The sequence below is a fragment of the Pelodiscus sinensis genome, chromosome 5, assembly GCF_049634645.1.
Source record: "Pelodiscus sinensis isolate JC-2024 chromosome 5, ASM4963464v1, whole genome shotgun sequence".
Lineage (NCBI taxonomy): Eukaryota > Metazoa > Chordata > Testudines > Trionychidae > Pelodiscus > Pelodiscus sinensis.
In genome coordinates, this window is record NC_134715.1 from 131426550 (window position 1) to 131449379 (window position 22830).

At 46.5% G+C, this 22830-nt stretch overlaps 1 protein-coding gene across 2 annotated transcripts in view; it reads left to right on the forward strand.

Annotated features, from left to right (window-relative positions):
- Nucleotides 1-22830, forward strand: part of SFXN5 (sideroflexin 5) — a 202505-nt gene that overhangs the window by 79441 nt on the left and 100234 nt on the right. For both annotated transcript variants that reach the window (XM_075931041.1, XM_075931042.1), the window contains 2 exons: nt 2648-2704; nt 6230-6295. In XM_075931041.1, the coding sequence (XP_075787156.1) occupies nt 2648-2704; nt 6230-6295 (123 nt within the window). The remainder of the gene's footprint in view (nt 1-2647; nt 2705-6229; nt 6296-22830) is intronic.

A 22830-nucleotide genomic window follows, 5' to 3' on the forward strand; every position in this document is an offset into this window, starting at 1 on the left:
AACCACAGCACCTTGAGTACGCATGTTGCAGGCCAGGGCATGTCAGGCCCCAGACTGAGGTAAGCAGTCACTGGAGCAGCATGAGTGGGACCACTCAGCATCTGGAATCCCGTTTTTGCTGAATTGAGGGACTGTGCAGAACGCCTTCCCTCCAGTAGATCTTTTCCTGGCTGTGGGGAGAATGGCCCTACTACCACTGCTGCCCCCTTTCAACACTGCAGAGAGGGGGAGAGGGCCATCCAGCCGCCCTCTGAAGAGTCCAGAAGTGTATCAGCCAGTCACCCTAGAAGACCGCAGAGCCAGGGAATGGATAGCAGGGCTCCGTCCCCACTCTAAAAACAAGGTAGGAAGGGAGCGGGGCAAAACGTGTCCCAGTTTTATATTTTGGAGCTGAGATTCTGATTGGTAATTGGGGTGGAGCTGTGGGAGGGTGACTGAACAGGGGTGCTATTGGGTTTTCAATTAAACCCAATTCCACCCAGGTTTGAGGATCTGTTACCAAAGGTTTCCTAGCTCTGCTCAATGGACCACTACTTCAGTGGCGTTTGATTAGTGGAGCTTTATAAAGACCCAGAAACGAGGAAAATTCCCAGCACCGATTGCCAAAAAAAACCCAATTCTTGTAAACGTTTTTTTTTTAAGCATAAAAGACAAATTTTGGTGGCCGACTATTCCTTGCTGTGAAAGTTCTGAGATCAATAGGAAGAACATGCGTGTGGGCCACCACTACGGCTTTTTCCCAGCTTGCTCTTTTTGTGTCTCCGTCCTCCCCGCATTTCACCCCCCGGTGACTCTCTCTCCCCTTCCTTCTTTCTAGCTGGAGAAGAATCAGTAGTATCCTACTCTTACATTACCCCGCTTTGGGTGGGGTGGGGTGGAGAACCATCGTTCTTTCCGTTCACAACAGCTGCTGTGGATAAAGCACTTCAGTTCAAAATCACGGTGCTCCTCTTCTCCAGTTGCCAGCCCTGTTGCTTACACGCTTCCATTGGCGTGAGTGCTATCCTAGAAGTCAGGGATGGAAATACCAATTAAATGACCTAGACCGTTGTGCCTGTAATTGTACGGCAGATCCTCTCACAATCCCCAGACCAGCCTCTCATGAACCCCAGTTTGAGAACCACTGAGTTTAATGAGTGTCTAAAGGACTGGCTGCTACGGCCTGTAATATCCTGCCACTTTCTATAATGGATGCTATGGAACAGAGCAGGCATAAGAATGCTTAATGTTAAATTACCATGTAGCGTAACCCTTCAATGGTGTTACATTTATGAAAAGAATTTTAAAAAGGTTTGATCTTTCCAGCTGTAGATCAGTTTTTATCACAGTCTTACTATTTCCAGGTAGGGCATGTTTGTTTATTTCTGGATTGTGTCTATGAGGTACACCTTACAACGGTACAACCGTGTTGTTATAAGGTGCGCAGTGTAGCAGTGTTAGGTATGCAGTGTAGCCGTTCTTTGTCGCTGGGAGAGAGCGCTCCCTTCAACAGAATAAAATCACCCATAAGGGGCAGTAGCTTTGGTGTCGAGAGTGTGTCTCCCACTGATAAAGCACTGTCCAAACCAGCACTTTTTGTCACTAAAACTCTTAGCCCTTCAGGTAGGGTGTGTGTGTGTGTGTGTGTGTGTGTGTGTGTGTGTGTGTGTGTGTGTTCACACCCTGAGCAACAAAAGTTTCAGCGGTGAAAGTGTCAGAGTAGACAAAGCCCAACTGTGTGTCTGTCGGTGTGAGTTGAATGCTAATGAAAAGGGGAGGGTTAAAACTATTGGGATGTCAACCAGAGGCCAAAGAGTGTAAGGCCAGGAGTAGTACCCTATAGCAAAATGGTGACAGTAGAGGATACTGAGCAGAGACCCCTCCCTTAGACGAATGGGGGAGACCAGCCTATTTGTCTTCTTTTTGGTGGTAGGGACCAAACAACTGTTTTTTGACAACACATCGGTGCAGGAGACTCTGTCTTACTGTGTGTATGTACAGACCTATTCCAGTGGTGCTGTTGTCTCTGTTAGAACCTGTAGCTACTACTTTAATACCAATAATACTAATAGCAGAAAGCTGCTGTTCTCGCATAACACGATAGGATGTGTAAGTCTGAGCACACCTCCTGTTTTTACTGAGTATTCTTACGTATCATGAAAATAATTCTGTTAATAGATTTTGTAAAACTTTTATTTATAAAAACTAAATTTAGCATCTGAACTATCTGACGCATCCCTTTTCAACTTGACTCTAGTACAGTAGTCGGAAGACCAGATTGATTGTCCATTGATGTCAATTCAAAGAGTCCCCCTTAACTTCAAAGGGTATTGGCTCGGACTCCAAGCATGCACAAAGCCTTAGAAATGCGCTGGGGTGTTGGTAGCTTGTATGCGTGTGTGTGTGTGTGTGTCGGGTAGAAAATGGACATTTCTGCCATTAGTTTTTCTCTCTCTCTGCTATACTTGTGCAGACATGTGACCGTTTTCTTCTAGATATCACAAAGCTCCTATGACCCAGTGGGAGGAATAATGGGATAAAGTGGACTTTCCTCTTATCACGTTTCTAGGAGGGTTTGGTTTTGGTTTTTGCAGCCATAGTGACACAGGTGTAGCCATTATTTTTAAACCAGTTGTTAGTCTCTTATTCCCTTTTGTTTCCTTTTTAGTGGTTGAATCAGAGCCACAACGCATGTGTCAACTATGCAAACCGAAATGCAACAAAGGTGAGGAGGTGCTACCTAGGCAGTATCTGCAGTAAGTCTGGTCTGATCTGTTTTGACACTTGACGGCATAATTCCTGAAGCTTGGACTTTAACAGACACTGTAGGGTAGCCACAGCAGATGTATGGATTGGCCTTTCTCCAGTGGAGACTTCACTATTACATTACATTGTCTTCAGTAAGAAGTGGAATGAGTTTGTGTTTTCACTCTAGTCCAGGGCTGGGCAATAATTTTTTGCTGGGGGCCACTTCGGAAATTTTTAAGTGGCCCTGGGCCGCACAGGAAGGGGTGTGGCATCAACCAGAAGGGGCGTGTCCATGATATTTCCAGGTTCCCCCCCCAGACAATGATTGGTCTGGGGGTAAGGGAGTTCCTTTGCCCCCACCCCACATTCCCCCAAGGTGCCCATGCCCCTGGTGTGGGAGGAGGCTTCCCTCGCTCTCCTGCCGTAGGCCAATTAGGGCCTAGGTTGGGCAGGGAGCACCCAAAGCCGACTCCGCGCCCCCCTGCGAGCAGTGCGTGGCGCTTCAAAGCCTTGGGGTGGGGGAGCAGCAGATCCAGCCCCTTGTCTCCATCCATCTGTGGAATACATTTTGTTATGTGCACTGAGGCATGAGCAGATGTGCACCACCACTGGAAACACTGCTGGTTGGGAGCACTCTGCTAATCAACTGGGTGTCACCTGACTCTCTCTTGGGTGGCCGCCCACATGCTCAGCTTACAGGGAACACTGACTCCACCAACCTTCACACGAGGGGGTTGTTCCAGAATAGAAGAAGCGTTGCTGGTCTTGGTTTAGGTGACAGAAGCAGATGTCGTTCCCGTTCTATAGAATATATGCATTCTGTATGTAGTGCCAACTTAGTGCCTTCCTAGGATTTAAACTTTATTAGTAACTCAGATAGCCTCAACAGATCTAAAACCATTTGCCCATGCAGGACCTCTCGGCTCTAGACCCTGGTTCTTTCTACCCAGAGAGATGCTCTAATCCCGCTCATTTGCTAAGTAGCTTAGCGCTACTAAGAACCATCTGCTGGTGCGATTCTGCAGTATTCCCTCTACACCTTCAGATAGGTTTCAAGCCTTTAATGGCAGAGTGACTTCTGAGAGGAGTTCTGCAGAGTGCTAGAGTCCATCCGCCTCTTTCCAGGGGTAGGGGTGGGCAGCATTTGTTAAGACGCACACAGGAGTTGCACATGCAGGCCCTCTGTGTCTAATGCTCCTGTTTTCAAGCGCTTTTAAAAGTGGGGCCTTTTTCCAGATACTTGGCTTCTCTCTTCTCCATTTCACTTTGGACCCTCTAATTTGTGGAGGCGAGTGAGTTTCTTTTCCAGATCTTGTTCTCCTACAGGGCAGACAACGTGTTACCACAACCTCAATTTGCCACTGGGCTGGCCAGTCTCGATTGGTAATAAGTGACTTAATTTGACAAATAGCAAATATGATAGATACCTGGCTTTTCTGATGACAAAATAAGACTTCACAATTAAATGTGCAACCCCTGTTGGGAGGCAGGGACAAGTCCTTCCCTGTTTTGTTACTGTTCCAGGGATGCTCTTACTCCTGGTTTTTCTTTTGTGCTCTTTTATATTGCATAATTTCTCATGATGAAAGGTCTAGAGAACACGACCTATGAAGGAAGGCTGAAGGAAATGGCTTTGTTTAGTTTAAAAAAGAGAGGACTGAAAGGCGACATGAGAGCCGTTCTCAGGTATCTAAAAGGGTGTCACAAGGAGGGAGGAGAAAACTTGTTCATCTTGGCCTCTGGGGATAGAACAAGAAGCAATGGGCTTAAACTGCAGCAAGGGCGGTTTAGGTTGGACATTAGGAAAAAGTTCCTAACTATCAGGGTGGTCAAACACTGGAATAAATTGCCCAGGGAGGTTGTGGAATCTCCATCTCTGGAGATATTTAAGAGTAGGTTAGATAAATGTCTATCAGGGATGGTCTAGACAGTATTTGGTCCTGCCATGAGGGCAGGGGACTGGACTCGATGACCTCTCGAGGTCCCTTCCAGTCCTAGTATTCTATGACAGGGCCCTCTCCACGGGGCAGTCTACCTCACTGGCCTAGGTCTGCCCCGCTGCGGGTGCCCAGGATTAAAATGGAAAGTGCTGCTTCTTGTGGCGACAGGCCCCCAGCCCCCTGCTAGTGCTGAGCCAGGGTTTCGGGCCCATCCCTGACAGAAACTCAGTCCCGGCAACATGAGCAGTGACACGGAGAAGAGCTGAAGTCCTAGTATTCTATGATTCTGTGGTGGCTGACAGCTCAAGATCTGAAGCTGAATAGAAGCCATCTGGCTTACCTGTAATAGATTCTCATTAAAAGCTAACGAACTTGTCAGGTCAAGATAATCTTTCAAAGACCTGTAGTTAAATCAGATAGCTTTAGGTTAATAACGTAGGCGTGAATAGCTCTGTCACTTTGCCAAATCACATTTACACATAATATGTCCAAGACAAATAGTAAATTTGTGGTGCTAAATAAATTCTTTTCCAAGTCCTCTAACTCAGTGGCACTCAACCTTTCCAGATGATGGTATCCCAGTCAGGAGTCTGATTTGTCTTGTGGACCCGTTTCATCTCGCTTAAAATCAGCTTGTGATTTACAAAAGGAGACATAAAAATACAAAAATGTCACAGCACGCTCTTACTGAAAAAGCACTTACTTTCTCATTTTTACCATATGTTTGTAAAATAAATCAGTTGGAAGCTAAATACTGTACTTACGTTTCAGCGTGTAGTAGATAGAGCAGTGTAAAGAAGTCATTGTCTGAATTTTTAGTTTGTACTTACTTTGCTCGTTCTTTTTATGTAGCCAGTTGTAAAACTAGACAATTATTTGATGAGCTGATGTACCCCTAAAAGATCTCTGTGCACCCTAAGGGTATGCAGACCCCTGGTTGTGAACCTCTGCTTTAACCTAGTGGCTCTCACCCTCTCCAAACTATCGTACTTTCAGAAGTCTATTTGCCCTGCATACCCCAAGTTTCACCTCACTTAAAAACCACAGAGGCCCTGCAATCTAAGTTCTGTACGTCAGCCCCTGCTACCCGGCAGGTCTCGGGCTAAAGGCGGTAATGTAACTTCGTGAGGCCCTGCATGCCAGCACTGCACTTGTGACATCCTCCAAACGCATCCCACAACCGGTGTTCCATCCATGTCTAGAATAAGTTTTATGTGCACTGAGGCATGTGTGGATGTGCACCACCAGTCGAAACACATGCTGCTGGCGGTGGGCACTGTGGGCTCTGCCTGTCAGCTGGGCGACATTTGACTGTCTCCTGGGCAGCTGCTCAAGCACATAACTTACAGGTAACAACTGCCCAAGTTGATAACCACTGTTTAAACCTATGCCACCAGGCTGTCATTCCTGTTATTTCAGCATTCCCACTTGCTAAGAGGACCACGGATAAGCTAGCAGATGTGGCAAAACCAAACTTTTTAAGAATAATCATATCCATTCAGAATTATTTTCATAACCAGAATCCTGTGTTGAAATTGTTACTTTTTCTTTCCTTTCTGAAGCCTTCTCCAACATCCAAGTTCATCCAGGGCTACTTGGGAGCTGTCATAAGCGCTGTCTCCATTGCGGTGAGTAACACTTTCTGTTTCTCTCCTCTAAAGAAATAACGTCTCCCCTGTACTAATGGTGTATCTTTTGGAGAGATCAGTTGTTTGAAATGGGAAATGGCTTGACTTTAATAGTCAGAACCTGGACTGAATGTCAAGAAAAGGGCTCTCTGTCCATAGGCAGCCAGCCGTTGCAATTCCGAGGCATTACACTCTACAAAATAACCCGCTACTCCGAAATGTCCCTTATGCCCCGTGGAATGAGGTTTACAGGGATGTTGGAATAGCGAGCCTGAAATAACGGGCTTGCTGTTAACTTCGGGATAGCTATTTTGGGATAATCCAGTATTCCGAAATAGCATTGCGGTGTAGACATAGCCACTGTGTGGTTTTATGATGTCAGTGGGAGAGCTCTCTCCTGTTGAAATAGAGCAGCTACCGTACAGTGGTGTGGCTGTGTAAGCTTGCTAGCGTACACAGGACCTTAGCTCTGTGTAGTAGAAGTCCCGGTTATATCTTCACTGGAAAGTTAACTTGAATGTCAATCACTCTATTTATCTCCCCCACGTAAAATGGCACTTGCGCTGCACAGATTGGTTGCATTAGCTGCACAGATTGGTTGCATTAGCAGCTGCTGAGTTCTGCTAACTTGAGCGTTAGTCTGTACCTAAGTGGGTGGGCCAACTCCAAATTAAAATCTCCACCGCACTCTAGTTAAAGGTTTTGTGTGTGGGCAGGGTTGGAATTATGGGCAATATTCAAGTTGTAATTCACATTTAACTCTGCAGCAAAGACAAGCCCTCACAAGTTTACGTTCCCTACGTTTATGGCTTCGTTGGGTGACTATCAAGTGTTCCATTCTTAGACTCCCGAGGAGCACCAGTTCAACTCAGCTGTTCGTTATCTGCGTGGGGTAGACACGGGTCCGGGGTAGACACGGGTCCAGAGTTGACTCCGCGATTTTTCTTTTCAGGGAGGCCTTTCAAATATGGCCTTAAAAACGAAAGTGTTCCATTGGCTCTGCTTGGACATTAAAAAACTCCATAGTGGTTTTTGTAAGAGTAGGGATTTTCCCCTGTTGCCTTGGCCAAAACATCCCCCCCCTCACTTCCATGGAGCTGCCAGCAGGCTACGGCCCTTCACAGCAGCAGTGACTATGTTTCTATTAGAGATGTGAAATCTCATTTAATCGGTTAACCAGTTAAACGTTATATTTAATGTTTAACTGGTTAACTAGGGGTGGACATGGGGCTACTCTGGCTTGGCCTGGGCTGCTCTGGCTTGGCCAGGCCTGCTGTTGGCAGAGGTAACTCCGGCCAGGCCAGACCTGCTGCAGCACACTGCAGGCAAGAAGGGAGCTCCTCCATCCTGGCTGGGCTGCTGGTTAACTGGTTAACCATCGACATCCCTAGTTTCAGTGGTGTTGTGTGTAAATAAAATGCTCAGACCTACAAAGTCCTGTGGAGATTCCCCAGCCTCCCTAAGCAATATATGTCAGGGGGGTCAAACACTGGAATAAATTGCCTGGGGAGGTTGTGGAATCTCCATCCCTGGAGATATTTAAGAGCAGATTGGACAGACACCTGTCAGGGATGATCTAGACGGTGCTTGATCCTGCCATGATGGCAGGGGACTGGACTCCATGACCTCTCGAGGTCCCTTCCCGTTCTCGGGCATGTCTAGACTTGCTTTCACTTTCAAAAGAAGATACACAAATTCGGCGTGAATTTACGTATCTTCTTCTGCTCGCTTTTTCAAAAGAGGTTCTTTTGAAAAAGAAAGTAGTCTAGACGCAGTTCCTTCGAGAAAAAAACCCTTTTTCAAAAGAACTGTTCTTCCTAAAAAAAATGAGGTTTTGCACAGTTCTTTCGAAAAAGGGTTTTTTTTTCTTGAAAGAACCTCGTTCGAAAAAGCGATCGGAAGAAGATATGCAAATTCGTGCCGAATTTGCATATCTTCTTTCAAAAGTGAAAGCAAGTCTAGACATGCCCCTAATGTGTTATGATTGTATGAAGTCAACAATTTTCCCTGAGTAAGGACAGCAGGAATGAGCGTAGAGTTTGTCAGGTATTTTGGGATTCTTTGGACTCCACGTACGCATCTTGTGTATGGGCAAGTCTGCACAACAAATGTAAGTCATCCTAAGATGCATCAGCATACAGCGTCTGCAATGATTCAACTGCTTGTGCATGTGCACACTACACTGCCTATGTCAGCATGGTGTGTCCTAACCAGGAGTGCTTGCACCAATTCAACTGGAAGTGTGGTACAGTACAGGATTGCTCCTGAATACAGCAATAGTCGATATAAGCAACAGAACATCTACACCGACACTGCACTGGCCTAATTGCATCAACCCAAGCGCTACACCTCTCAGAGAGGTGGAGTTATTAAGTCAGTGTGGTGGGGGAGTTACGTCGCCGGGAGCTGCATTTTAGTGTAGACCAGGGGTTGACAACCTACCATAAGTGGCACATGAGCTGGTTTTCACTGGCACACGAGCCTCCCTGCTGGATCTATGCCGACAGTATGTCCCAGAAAACCCCGCCGGACATTTCAGTACTTGCAGGGAAAAAGCGACCGAGAAATGGCTTCATGCACTGCCACTGCTCCTAGCACAGCACAGCACAGCACAGCACAGCAGCGCAGCCTCCTCCCCCACTCCCCAAAGCACGTAGACGGCTCCCTTGGAGCTTTGCTGGCGGGCAGCTGGGCCGGCTTCCAGAGGCACCATTTTCAGGCCACTTTGCCATCCACTGCCCCACCACCACGTCCCTTCCCCTCACCCCATGTGGCTGGAGTGCCAGAAGAGTGAGGTGTCTCCACTGGAGGCCACATCAGTGAGGGTTGGGGGTTCTTAGAGGAGTTTTTTTGCTTCTCACTTGTGTGGTTCCCAACTGATTTTTTCTGTGGGTCAGTGGCCCCAACCCAAAAAAGATTCCCTGACCCTGCCATACATAAAGACATTGAAACCTTTTGGGTTGGACATCAATTAATATTTTACATTATTTAAAATGAAGTTTGATAAACTAACATGAAAAAGTTAAAACGCTTAATTGGTTAATCATTTAAATTAAACCGTTCTCCCCAGCTGCAGCACTAGCAAAATGGCTCAGGCATAATTATGTAATTAACAGTGAGTTCCATTAGGAACTGGTGGTCTGCGGAAAGGTTTGCATTGACCCAGGTGGTCCACAGGGTGCGCAGTGGAGAGACACCCTCCCAGGAGAGCAGCACAGCCCAGGGCAGGAGGGTTAAATCTTGGCACGCCACTTAGGAAAGTTTGCCAACCTCTGGTGTAGACACTTAGGATACGTCTAGACTACAGGCTTTTGTCGACAGAGGCTTTGTTGACAGATACTGTCGATGAAACTTCTGTCGACAAAGAGCGTCTAGACGACATCCAGTTCTGTTGACAAAGCAAGCCGCTTTGTCGCCATGACAGTGTAGACGCAAAGGACAGTGTAGATGCAATAACGCCTTCTGTCGACAGACCTCTGTCAACAAAAAGCGTTATTCCTCGTAGAATGAGGTTTACCGCTGTCGACAAAGCTGCTGAGTTCTGTCACCGTTACGTTGACAGAACTCGGCGGTAGTGTAGACGCAGGTATGGTTTTGTCGACAAAAGTCCACTTTTGTGGACAAAATCCCGTAGTCTAGACTCACCCTCACAGAGTTAGGTCAATGTAAGCTGCCTTGCCTCAACCTAACTGTGTAGTGTAGTCAGACCAGGGCTTAGTTATTTTCCCTTCTTCATGTAAGTTGCCACTTCTGAGTGTAAATCACTCTCATTTTACTGTTACTAATTGCCAAGTTACTCTGCTTTACCACTTGCATGCAGTTTTCAGTACAATTTATACAACTGCTGAATTTGGCCCTTTTTTCCCTTCCGTATTTCATCAAGCAATCACCCCTCCCTCCCCCCCCACACACACCTCAGACCTTTCTCTGCAACAGGTACAAACTGTTAGCCCCCTAGGTCAATGGTTCCCAATCTGTAGGGTGTCTGCCGAAATCTTGAAAGTAAGGATCGGGCCCATCGCTGGACTGCAACTTTCCGCCAAGTGATTCTTGCCCAGGGATCACCGTTCATGACCACCTGTCTTCCTGCTGCCAGCTGTGCTGCCGTTAATGCACCAGCTCCCTTCCCTGTCCCAGTCCTGCGATGGGCCTGATCCTCACTTTTCTTTTCTTTTCCTTTTCTTTTTTTTTTCTCCCCCAGGGCTCCGTGCCTAGCTAAGGGTGGAGTACCAGGGCAGGAGCTGCCTTTGGCCACCAGAGTCCCCTTGCCGTATCCTCCATGGACGGGCAGGGGACGGAGAGGGTGGGAGCTGAGGAAGCAGCGTGGGCCAAGGGGCGTGCTGGCTGCCGCAGTATCAAGCAATGGAATGTTTGAAAACAGCTTATTGTTTGGGGGGCATTGTAAAATTGTAATAGATTGAAAAGGGGCCTGAATGCTTGAAAAGGTTGGGAGCCGTTCCCCTAGGTGCACGCACGTGGAGCAGGCAAAAGCCTGAGAGCAGATAGCCCTTTCTCCCTTTCCTGAATGTCAGCAGCTCTCAGACCAGCAACAAAAGTAGATTCCAGAAGGGGACCCTCCACCGACAAAGCTGAACCCCTCCCCATAAACAACCGCCGTTAGTAGCGTTCTCATAAGCTATTGTGGGCTTTCACATCTACTTGTGCTGTAAATATATATAGAACATTCATATTTATAATTAATCCTAACTCGTTTCCATCCAGTTAACCCGTCCTGTTGGAGTTATAATCGGAACAACACATCCTGCAGGACAGGTTTGACTGTGTGTGTTTATACAGTGTCATTGCTACACAGCGTCTGGGCCAAGCAGTCTCCCTTCCTCACTTGGAGCACCCTTCCCTTTAGGGTAGTTTTGAAATGTAAACCTTCTCCGTGAGACCCTTGAGCTATGCAGAGATGTGACTTTTTGCAGATGTCTGGGTTAACAGCCAAAGCCAAGTTTCTGGAACGGGTATCCCACATCTGTGTCTCAAACAAAATTAAAAAAAAAATCAGAAAGAGCCTTAATTTTTGTTCCTGGGGATTCTAAGGCCCTAGACCTCATTAACTGATCTCTGCTGTCAATTAGCAACAGATCACCTCCCAGCGTGAGCCTATTAATACTAGATGACCTGAAAACAAGTGCCATTATCTCCAGTGGTCTGCAGAGACCTGGTATTAATTAAAGTGAGTCCCTTCCATGTTTGCAGTATGATCAGTACAGAAAGGTCTTGACAAATCTGTTGATTTTAGGTCACGTTTCCATAATTTAAATACCCTTTGCCTGTAGCTAACCACAGTGGGATATGTTCTGTTCTCACGCTTGTACGACCAACTGAGGTGGAAGGAGGTGTAACTTAGAACAGAATTTGGTCTTGTGTGGTTAGCAGTTAACCACAAAGCTCTGCAATGCTTTATAAACAATCTTTTCCCCATTATTGTAGAAGTGGCATTTCCTGGTTTGAGCTGCTTTTTTCATTCTTACAAATTCATTTCCTTTCTGCTTGGTCCTGTGACTTTCATGAAGCATCCCATACCAAAGGAGGTAATTTCTTTCTTCCTTTCCCTTTCTCCTTTTTCCCTTTCCTTTTGTCCTTTTTTCCTTTTCATTTCCTTTCCACACTCTTTCAAATGCAATAAGGAACATCAGCTCCCCAATTAAATTCCATTCTGGCCTCCTTGCTGTGCATTTCTGTAGGAGGCTGTCATCTTTGCTGGGGATCATTTAAATGGGTTTTCTTAGGGAAAAGGACAAAAGGGGTTCTTTTCGCGCTTATCCCATGGTGCTCAGATGATGTCAGTGGAGCAATGCCTGCTTTTTACCAGCAGAAGCGAGGGGAGAATCAGGCCTGGTGGTGTATGTCAGATTTGGTGAACAGCTTCTACGGCCATTAAGCAAGGTTTTCATTCAGAAGCGAGAGACCTGTGTTGACATCCTTCATCTATCAGAGAGTTCTTCTGGGACCTGAGGCAGGTCCGTTTGGCCCAACTTCACAAAGCCTTAGGCAGTGTCTACACTATGGATCTTACAAGGCACATCTCTACCATGACAGCTGTGCCCTTGTCAGGTCTCCCATGTAGCTGTGCTCTGCCAGCAGGAGAGCTCTCTCTGCCGGCATAAATAACCCAACGAGCAACAATAGCTATGTTGGCAGTGGAGTCTCTTTCGCCAACCTAGCGCTGAGTGTACCAGTACTTTTGTTGGTGAAACTTACTCTGGTCGGGGAAAGAAAACGGCACCAGGTCCGGGCATTTCTTTCTTCACCCACTCAATTACCAGATAAATTAGCCATGTAAAACTGGACTAGAGAACATACTGTAGGCACTAATCCTTCCTTGGCAGTGGAAGAAGGGGATGAAATAGCAGATTTAACAGATCCCTCCTATCACTGATTGACATGGTTTTTCTAGGATTCTCTGCAAATGTATTGCCTCCACAGATATACACTTCCTGAGTTCTGGACAAGAATAGAGGGCATAGGGTAGACAGGACTCTTTAGAGAGCTGTGGGCTTACCCCCAAATGAGTGCTTTTCTAGAGCTAGGCTAACTGTTTTAAAGACCGTTGGATTGTCGCAGTGTACCATACAACTTCCTAGAGCGTGGCTCTGTGGAGGCAATATGTTTAAAGGATTCTAGTTACGGGTAAGTAACCTACATTTTTTTCTCTCTCTCTCTGAGATTTTGGTGTATTTTTATCTTGTTCTCGGCACACTTGCCAAAGCAAGCTGTCTTTCTGCCTCTTATTTTGATTGCTATCCACTTAACTGATCTTCTGAATGCTCAGCAGTAATTGTTCTTTTTCAACAATTGGAGTCCTGTCTAGGGATATAAGCAACGGGTCAACTATCCGATAAGCATCAGCTTAGCAGATAATCGACTAGTAATGCGACTAGTCGCCTCCTTTCAGAGGGGTAGCTGAGTTAGTCTGTAAGTGGACTTTTAAAGTTTTCTGTCAGAGAGAGGCAGCAAGGTGGAGAAGCAGGAGTCAATGCTGGAGGGGAGCCAGCTTAAAAGCCAGTTCTCCCCAGCACCATCTCTGCGGGTGGGGGCTGCGGGGGAGATAGAAGCAGTCCACTCATGCTGCAATTCTGCTTTTGAAATATACAAGAGCCCCAGCGGGTAGAAGCAGACGCCCCGCAGGGAGTGCAGGTCAAGTGCGGGAATCATATTGACTATTCGATTAGTTAATTAATCTAAATTTAACATCCCTAGTCCTGTCACTAGTGCTTATTTACCCCTTATTCGTGATTCTCTGGCTGGTCGCTGTGGTAATATGTGAAGTACAATTCATGTCAGCTGGCTTCCCAAAACAAGACGGACAAAGCCAGGGAACACTAGTAGGAATCGAGAGAAACCAGGTGGACTTGAAAATATTTTTTTCCCAAACATTCCAGCTCCAGCAATTGTAATAAGTCAGAGGAGTTTGTGATGATCTGAAAACTCTTTACTTGTAATCTTATGGGTTAAGCTTTAGAAGTGTCGAGAATACTAAATAAGAGACAAGCACATGATTATTCCTGTTAACAACCATTTTCAGTTACAATAATTGTAAAAGTTATTAGCTTTCAGGCCCAAACCTTCCAAAAATTTAGGGGCTTGGGCTGAAGCCATCACTAATCCCAGCACTGAACTGCAAAGAGTCAGCCATCCCTTGCACTTAGGCTGCGAGAACTTAAAGCAGTTCAGGGTAAGAGTTGGAGGCAGCTGTAGAAACACCATCACAACGCTCAATCTAAGGGGCTTCCTTCTGCATGTGGGTTCACTGCAAAAACTGGGGAGGGAAGTCTCCTATGTAAAAGGAAAAGAAGTGGGTGCAGGTGTGAAACGTTGCTTTCCCTTCAGGTGAGTGATGGCAGGCCGCCTTTCGGGTGGAGATGATGCTTGTCTGACTGCCATCGCCCAGGAGAGCATGAGGGGCCTAGAGCAGCCTATTGAGGCTCCCAGGAGGGAGCAGGGGCATCCCTGGAAGCCTAAGGGAGGACAGGGTCACAGTAGGGTTGAATTCCCCACAGACACCCCTAGTGGAGCCTTAGGGGTTTTCAAGGGCTAAGAGTGGATTAGATTGTAAAGGGTTACTCAGTAAGCATTAGCCTCACCGACATTCTTACCAAGTCACCAAGTAATCGGAGGGCCCAGCCAGCAGGAGCAGAGACCCCGCCCATTGCGGCCCGGTCGAATAAGGTGTTGAATAAGATGGTTTCCAGTATAGACCCCTGTGGAACATTACTAGTTATCTCTCTCCATTATGAAAACTGACCATGTATTCCTACACTTTGTTTCCTGTCTTTTAACCAGTTCTCAATCCACAAGAGGGCCTTTGGAGATCACAGGATCTAGTATCCCAGCCTGGGTGGACAAGCTAGGGCTAGCGGGGCTTCCGCTGGGGCTCTGAGAATACTTGTGGAGACAGTGCTTTGAAGCGAAACTCCATCCCAAGCCACAACTTCCAAGCACTGTCTCTTCAGCTATTTTCATAACGTAAGTACAAGCCGATAGTTCCAGGGTTGGAGCTCCTGTGGGTGCCACAATGCTCTGTGGAAATACCCCAAGAGACCAGAGGGTCTGAAAGGGGAGGGCTATGGCTCCAAATCTACTGTTTCTGGTTGGTTCTTTGCTGCCTGGCTGACTCCACAGGAGAGAAATCATTGACTCAGAGGAGCCGAGACACATCTTAAGAGTTAGTACTTACATGGGGCCTCACATCTGTAGGTCTCGAAGTACTTTACAATGGAAGCACACTTATTATTATCTGCGTTATACAGAGGGGGTAACTGAGGCAGAGCGAACTAAAAGGACTTGCCCAAGGCCACCCAGTAAGCCAGAACTAGAAACAGAACGTGGCAGTTCTGGAACCCAATTCCAGATAATCCACTAAACTGTAGGCGCTTGTAGGGTACAACAGGGCACGACAGGATGAGATCAATGATACACTCTGGGCTGTCTAAAGGATAAGAGGAACTTGGCATCAACAGACATCGCTGAAATAATACATACATCAGTTTTTTGCTTCAGAGTTCTCCGAGCAGAAAGGGGAAACCAGTGCCGCTGTGGGAAGTACGTTTTCTAGAGGAGGAAGAATAAATATGTGCAGGAAATCAGATATATGTCAGTTGAGGTGAGCAAGGAATCCAGTGACTGTCGGGAGAATGGGGGAAGTTAGAGCCAGCCTCCATCCAGCATATAACTCCAGAATAGGCTGGCAGCTCTATAGCTGATAACTTGAAAACTGAAAGGATCCAAGAAACGACAGTCCTATGAACTTTCCTTCAGTCGTGAGAAAGAAGCTGAGGTTTTCTCTCTGCTGCACCCTATCAATACAGTCAATCCTCAGTGACCCTATGCTACAGCCAGCCTACCAGTTGTGAGGGTTGGATTCAGCTCCTTCCAAAGGTAATTGGTGCTCCCTGCCACCCAGTCAGAGCAGATTCTGAGGATGCTCTCTCTGCTTCAGGAATGCCTTCACTGCTGGTAAGAGACCAAACAAGTTTCTGTACGCAGAGCTCCATAGTGGCAGAGCACATGTGCCAGTTCTTTACTATCTTTGCTGTCGTACTGCAGAGCAGACTAACCTTGCACTAGGAAAAACTAATCAAATCAGATGAAGAGGCTTGACTATTGTGTGCCTACTGTCTTGTGTGTGCTTACTGCATTGTGGGAGTTCTCCATAGACAGACACAACTATCGGGGTGTTGCAAGCATCAGTATTATAACTGATTTGCTGAGGGGCGGCTGTGTGAGTCTGTAACTTTAAAAACAATGAGTAGTCCTGGGGCACCACAGAGTGCGTCTACACAGCACCCTTACTTTGAAATAAGGTAACGATTTGCATAGCTTATTTCGATGTTATTTCAAAATAGCTTATTTCACAATTTGGCACTGTCTACACAGGGCCAGATTTCGAAATAAGGCGCTATTCCGAAACGTCCCTTATCCCTCGTGCAGTGAAGTTTACAGGGACCTCGGAGTAGCGAGCCCGTTATATTTTAATATAATGGGCTTGCTCTTAAGATGCGGAATAGCTACTTTGGGAAAAGCTCTGCTGTGTACATGTAGCCTTAGAGACTAACAAAATATATAGTATCATGAGTTTTCATGGGTAAAACCCAGTTCCAAGCTCATCTGATGAAGTGGGTTTTACCCTGAAATCTCATGATACTGTATATAACTGCTTTTGTATATGTACTATGTTGCTGTTTCCTGGCAAGAAGGAAAAGGTAGTGTTGCAATGATTATACTGGTTGTGAGCAGGAGGGATAAGAGTAGCAATTGCTATGGAACAAGGACAGTGGTAAGTAGAATTGGTTGAAAACTTTCCAGTGAAATAGTTTTCCATTGGAAATGGTGATTCGATGGAAATCAGGATATTCTGTGGGAAAGGATCAATTTTTGTTGAAAATTTGATTAGGTCAACACATACCATTTTTTCTGTATTGGTTTGATTGGTATGAACATAGAAGTTGAAGCAACATTTTGATCTTAACAAAATGCCACAGGACTCCTCGCCGCTTTTGCAGATTCAGACTAACACGGCTACCTCTCTGATACTTGAAACATTTCAGTGTTTCTGAAATTCAATTATAGAATTTCCATTCCATGGTAAATTTTGACTTTTTTCCACTGCAGAGCAAAACCATTCAGCATTTCCTTCAGAAGGGGAATTTGGTTTCTGATTAGCTTCAGTGGTAACACCGAGAGAGAATTAGAAATGAGCAAATAGCTTTGGTAACTCAGTGTGGAGAAATGTAAGGTAGTGAGGCTGGAGACAGTAAGCAAGAAAAGAACTCGGGGTAGCCGAGTTGGCCTGTACAGGATAAACTTAAAAAACAACAAATAGTCTGGTAGCACTTAATAGACTAACAAAACTTGAGTGTCGCTCTCTGCCAAGTGGAAGGATCAGAGGCAATGTGGGATGATATCAGGCCTAGCTTGCATCAGGTATTAGCAGTAAAATAAAAAATAACAACAATCTGATACAGCAGTATAAGATTCTGAGAAAGTAGCATCCAAAGGGCGCTGAGATCAATAAGACTCTTTTTATTGATTTCAGCAGTTTTTGGATTTGGCTGTTAAGCATCAGATTTGCAGCACTTAAGTTCCTCAGAACCACAGTTTCAAAGCATTTGAGGATTATCCAAGGTAGATAAATGGAGTTCCATTCAATACAGTGCATAGGAGGAGCACCATTTGGTCAAGTCTTCAAAACCAATCATAGAACCATAGAGCTGGAAGAGACCTCAGGAGGCCATCAAATCCAGCCCCCTGCTCTAGGCAGGACCAAACCCAACTAAATCGACACAGCCGGGGCTTTGTCAAGCCGAGACTTAAACACCTCTAGAGATGGAGACTCCACTACTTCCCTAGGGAGCCCATCCCAGTGCTTCACCACCCTCCTAGTGAAATAGTTTTTCCTAATATCCAACCTGGACCTCTCCCACCACAACTTGAGACCATTGCTCCTTGTTCTGCCACCTGTCACTACTGAGAACAGCCTCTCTCCATCCTCTTTGGAACCTCCCTTCAGAAAGTTGAAGGCTGCTATCAAATCCCCCTCAGTCTTCTCTTCTGCAAAGTAAATGTACCCAACTCCCTCAGCCTCTCCTCATAGATCATATGCTCCAGCCCCCTAATCATTTTGGTTGCCCTCTGCTGGACCCTCTCCAGTGCATCCACATCCTTTTTGTAGTGGGGGGCCCAGAACTGGACGCAATACTCCAGGTATGGCCTCACCAGAGCCGAATAAAGGGGAATAATCACTTCTCTGGATGTGCTGGCAATGCTTCTCCTAATGCAACCTAATATGCCATTAGCCTTCTTGGCTATAAGGGCGCCCTGTTGACTCATATCCAGCTTCTCATCCACTGTAACCCCCAGGTCCTGCCTGCTTTGTATAATGATCCTACTGGATTTCTCAGAACAGTAAGGGCTTTTCTCAGTGTCTTTTGGCTAAACTGCTGACCTCTCCCATCTTGTCCACCTGGTGCCTCCATCACAGAGGTGCTGTGTGCAGGTAAACTGTTGGCATCCTTCTGGTCTCACACCTGGATGGCCAGTAAGTTATACCAGTGAGAACATGGTGTAAGTGAGATCAGGGATGCGGTAGGGATGTTAAGAAGCGTGTGACTTGTTAATCATGCAGCCAACAAAAAAAATTGTCGACTACACGATTAATCAATAAGGGTTCACACTGCAAGCACTCAGTCCCGGCTTGTGCCGGATCCAGCACCTACCCCTGCAGCGTCTCTGCATTAAAAGTAATTTAGGAGCTGACAGGCAGGCTGCCTGGGTCAGTCCTGTCTCGTGCCATGTCCCGAGAGTATTATTGCAGAGCTGCAGCGGGGTAGCTCCAGGGACCCAGCACAAGCCAGGACTGAGCCAAGCTGCCTGCCCACCAGCTCCTAAATTACTTTTAATGCAGAGCCACAGCAGGAGGTAGCTCCCTGTACCGGCACAAGCCGGGACTAAGCCAGGCTGCTGGCCAGCCCTCTAAAAAATTTACTGGCAAAGCCACAGGGACAGGGGAGAGGGAGATGTGGGTAGTCGGGAGCATTGACCGATAAGCGAAAGCTTAACGGTTAATCATTAACCGACTGCACGATCACATCCCTGATGTGTGGTATATGTAATTCCACAGGAAGGCATCCATGGTGACTCCATAGTTGAGCACCTCCAGATTTCTGGTTATAATTGGGATTAAATCCCTGTTGTGAATGGACGTTAATGTGTGTAAGGTTGCTGTTGGCCATACTTTCCGATGGCTACAGATTGAATTCCCAAGCAAAGCTGGAAGTAAATCCAGTAACTCATCTGCTAGGAATCATGGGCTTGAGCATAGATTTGCTGGAACATGTTGCCCTCTGTTGGCTGCGGGGCTGTTGTGAATTTCTCCCACTTAAAAACTGATGGGGGAGGGGAGGCAAACAATACAACCCCATATGCCTTTGTTTGCATTGTCTATGTCTAACGCATGTCTTTGTTGTGGGGGCAGCGTCGGATCAGTGTGTCTGTAACTGTTCATTTAGATTCTTTTCAGTGCTTGGATTTTGTAAATTAAGTGACAGATAACAATGGGCTTATCACTTAGCAACCGTGACTGGATGTTGAAATGAAAGGGAGGGGCAGAGGAGGTGTGTTTGAGCTAGAATAAATACAACTGCATTTAAATGGAACCCAGGTTTACTCATTGTGGCCGCCTGTCTCCTGTCAGGGCCTGTAACATGGGCTGTCTGAGCTAGTGGTTGGAACCAGGAGTAGCGTCAGGATCAGGGTCACACCAGCGGTCAAAGCCAGAGTCAACAACTGGGGTCAGGGCAAGGAAGAGAGGGAGTAGTGCAGCCATCGAAAATACTGGCAAATGCTTGTAAGAAAGAGTCCCAGTTGGTCAGTGCTATGTGACTGTGTTCTAGGGAGGTTAACTGGATAACCAGAAAGCATATGCCTTATTGGCATGCTTACCAGCTAACTCCCGGTTAACCGGAGGGCCCCTCTCCTGATGGCTTGCTCCTGCAAGAAACCATTTCCTGTCTGCAGCTCTTGCACTTGGTCTCTCCCTTTCTGGCTTCCTGCCTGAAGGGCAGATCTGCTCCTGAGAACTCACAGAACCCCGAGGTGATGGTCACCCAGCAGTGCCCATGCTCACTCCAGAGGTTCAAGAAGGAGTCCGCAGTGAGATCAAGGTTGGGCTGAGCAAGCTATCGGGGCCTATCACGTGGGCTGTCTGAGCTAATGGTTAGCGCAGGAACAAAGTCATGCCAAGGGTCAGAGGCAGAAGTCCCACCGTGGGTCAAGCCAGAGTCAGCAACTGAGGTCAGGGTAAGAAAGCAGGTAGCAGGAAGAGGCACGGTGACACGGACAAGGAGCCGGAATCAGGCAACGAGGCAGGAACTTAGCCTCTAGACGGAGTCTGGGCAGATGGGTCAGGAGCACCCAGCAGCGTCCAATCAGCAGCCTGCTGTTAGTGGGCGTGGCTTCTGGTAGACAACAACAGGAAGCAATTTCCTCCTCACCCCTTGCAGCTTGATGGCACGGAGGATGAGTCTCCCGTTCAGAGGACCTGGTGTAAGACCTGACCTCTCCAGTGGCTGTATCACAACCTGGTTTGAGTCTGCTTCAGCCTTTCATAGATGCCAGAGGAGACCATCTAGTTTGACTTCCCACGTAGCACCAGCCAGAGAAATTCCCCAGAGTAGTTCCGGGAGCAGATCTTTTATAAAAACCACCTGATCTTTATTTAAAAGTTGTCAGAAATAGAGACTCCATTACATCCCTTGGTAAATTGCATCCCTGGTGAATTACCCTCACTTAACAATTTGTCTTATTTCCAATCTGAATTTGTTGAGCTTCAGCTTCCAGCTGTTGGAGCATGTTCGATCTTTCTCTGCTAGATCGAAAGGCCCATTATTAAATATGTGTTCCTCATGCAGGTAATTATAGACAGTGGCCAGTGCACCCCTTAACCTACGACAGGTTTTCCAGTCCTTTAATCATTCTTTTGGCTCTTCTCTGAACCCTCTCCAGTTTATCAGCATCCTTCCTGAGTTGTGAGCACCAGAGCTGGGCACAGGATTCCAGCAGGAATCGTACTTGTGCCAAATACAAAAGTAAAATAATCTATCTACTTCTACTTTAGAGTCTCCTGATATGCATCCCAGGATAGCATGAACTCTTTAGGTTACACAGTCAATCTGGTAACTCATGTCCAGCTGATTATTCGCCATGGTCCCACAGCTATTTCAGAGTCACTGCTAGAGGTGTAAAATCCCAGTTCATCAGTTACCTGGTCAAACGTTAGGCTAACCTAACATTTGGGCTCCCGCTCCCAGTCCCTGAACCAGGGACTGGGACTGGCTCTCCTGGCTCCCAGTCGCCAGCTGTGCGGGGCTGGAGCAGCCCATGGCTTACCTATTCACATCCCTAGTCACTGCTGCCCAGGATAGAATCCACTCCCCTTTATGTAAGTACGGTCTATGTTTTTTGCTCCTAGATGAATACATTTACATATAGCCATATTAAAACTCATGATTTGCTTGTGCCTAGTTTATCAAGTCTGAGGATTAGCCGTGTTAGTCCGTAGCTTTAAAAACGTGTAGTCCTGTGGCACCTTAGAGACTAACAAAAATATATATAGTATCGCGCTTTCGTGGGCAAAATCCAGATTGCTCTGTATCAGTTACCTCTCCTAGTCATTTTTTACTACTTTTCCAATTTTTGTGTTGGTGATCATTTTATGGAATCTTCAAAGTCATTGATAAAAATGTTAAATAGGGTAGGACCAAGAACGGATTCCACTGGAAACACGCCCACTCAGGTGATGATGATTTCCTGCTTTGAAAACTCTTGGGTGTGATTTATTTGAACATACTCCAACCCTCACTTATGCACTCCCGCCCCACACCCCAGCCCCCTGCCCTGAACCTCTCCTCAATCCTCCACCCTGACTCCTGTACCCCCCATGTCCCTAGCCTCCTGCCTCCCTCTCTCATCCCCAAGGCCCTGTGCTGACTCCTACACCACCCATACTGCCTGCCCCCTGCCCTGAAGGACCCAGGCAATGCTGGGTAAGTCTTCTAGTTTTATCTTATAATTGTTTTCAGCTTTGTGAAATTAGCCCTATGAAAGTCAAGCATGTGGGTGCGTGTTACTGATCTGTACTTTATTCTGCTTGTGCATGATAAGCGTGATGAAGTCCTGACCTCTTATACCTGAGCTCCCATTAATTTTTAGTTCTCTGATCAATTCTTCTGTATCTGGTAGGACCGTCTAATAAAGAATTGCCCCTGGTTAGCGGTAATACTTTTTGAGTTAGGAATTTGTCATCTGCAATGTTTAGAAATTCCAAGAATGTTGTAATACTGGCTGCATGAGACCTCCCGCGGACGACACTCTCCAGTTGAAGTGCCCCATGGTTATCCTGCTCGTTTTCCTTTGCCTTGCAGATAGGACAGAAGAAGGCCGTCATCTTTTTCCCTAATGACAGCTGAGTCTTTTAGCTCAGGCAGTAGAGCTTTATGCTTTTAGATCTGGAGGACCCGCGTTCAGTCCCTGCTGCTGATGGCCCATCATGTCACATAAACATTGAAATGTGCCAGTATCAGATATAATACCTTTTTCCTTGGAAGCGCTGTAATAAAACCAATTACGCTGTTTAGCGCATATGCAGTTTTAGGGCTGCTCTAACTCTAGACTTAGCACAACTCTTGTGCACTTTTATGAACAGATTCCAGCATTGTCTGTACCCCGATAGGCACTCTGCCATTTCAAACAATCACTGTGAAGCGGACAAGGTTCTGTACACGAGCAATTAAAGAACCAACAAAGTATTTTGTGAGGCCCAGTGCAGCTGCATTGCTTGAGATTGGTTTCATTATCTTTGAGGGGTGGTTAGGTCCCGATTCAGTCAGGCACCTAAGTGTGGACCTAACTTTTGACTTGAGTAATCGCATTGAAGTTAAATGGGAGCTTGTTTGCATGGGAGGTGTTATTTAAAGTGTAAATTTAAACTGGCCGAGCTAAAGCCGTGCAAGAGGCTTTGTGGACGC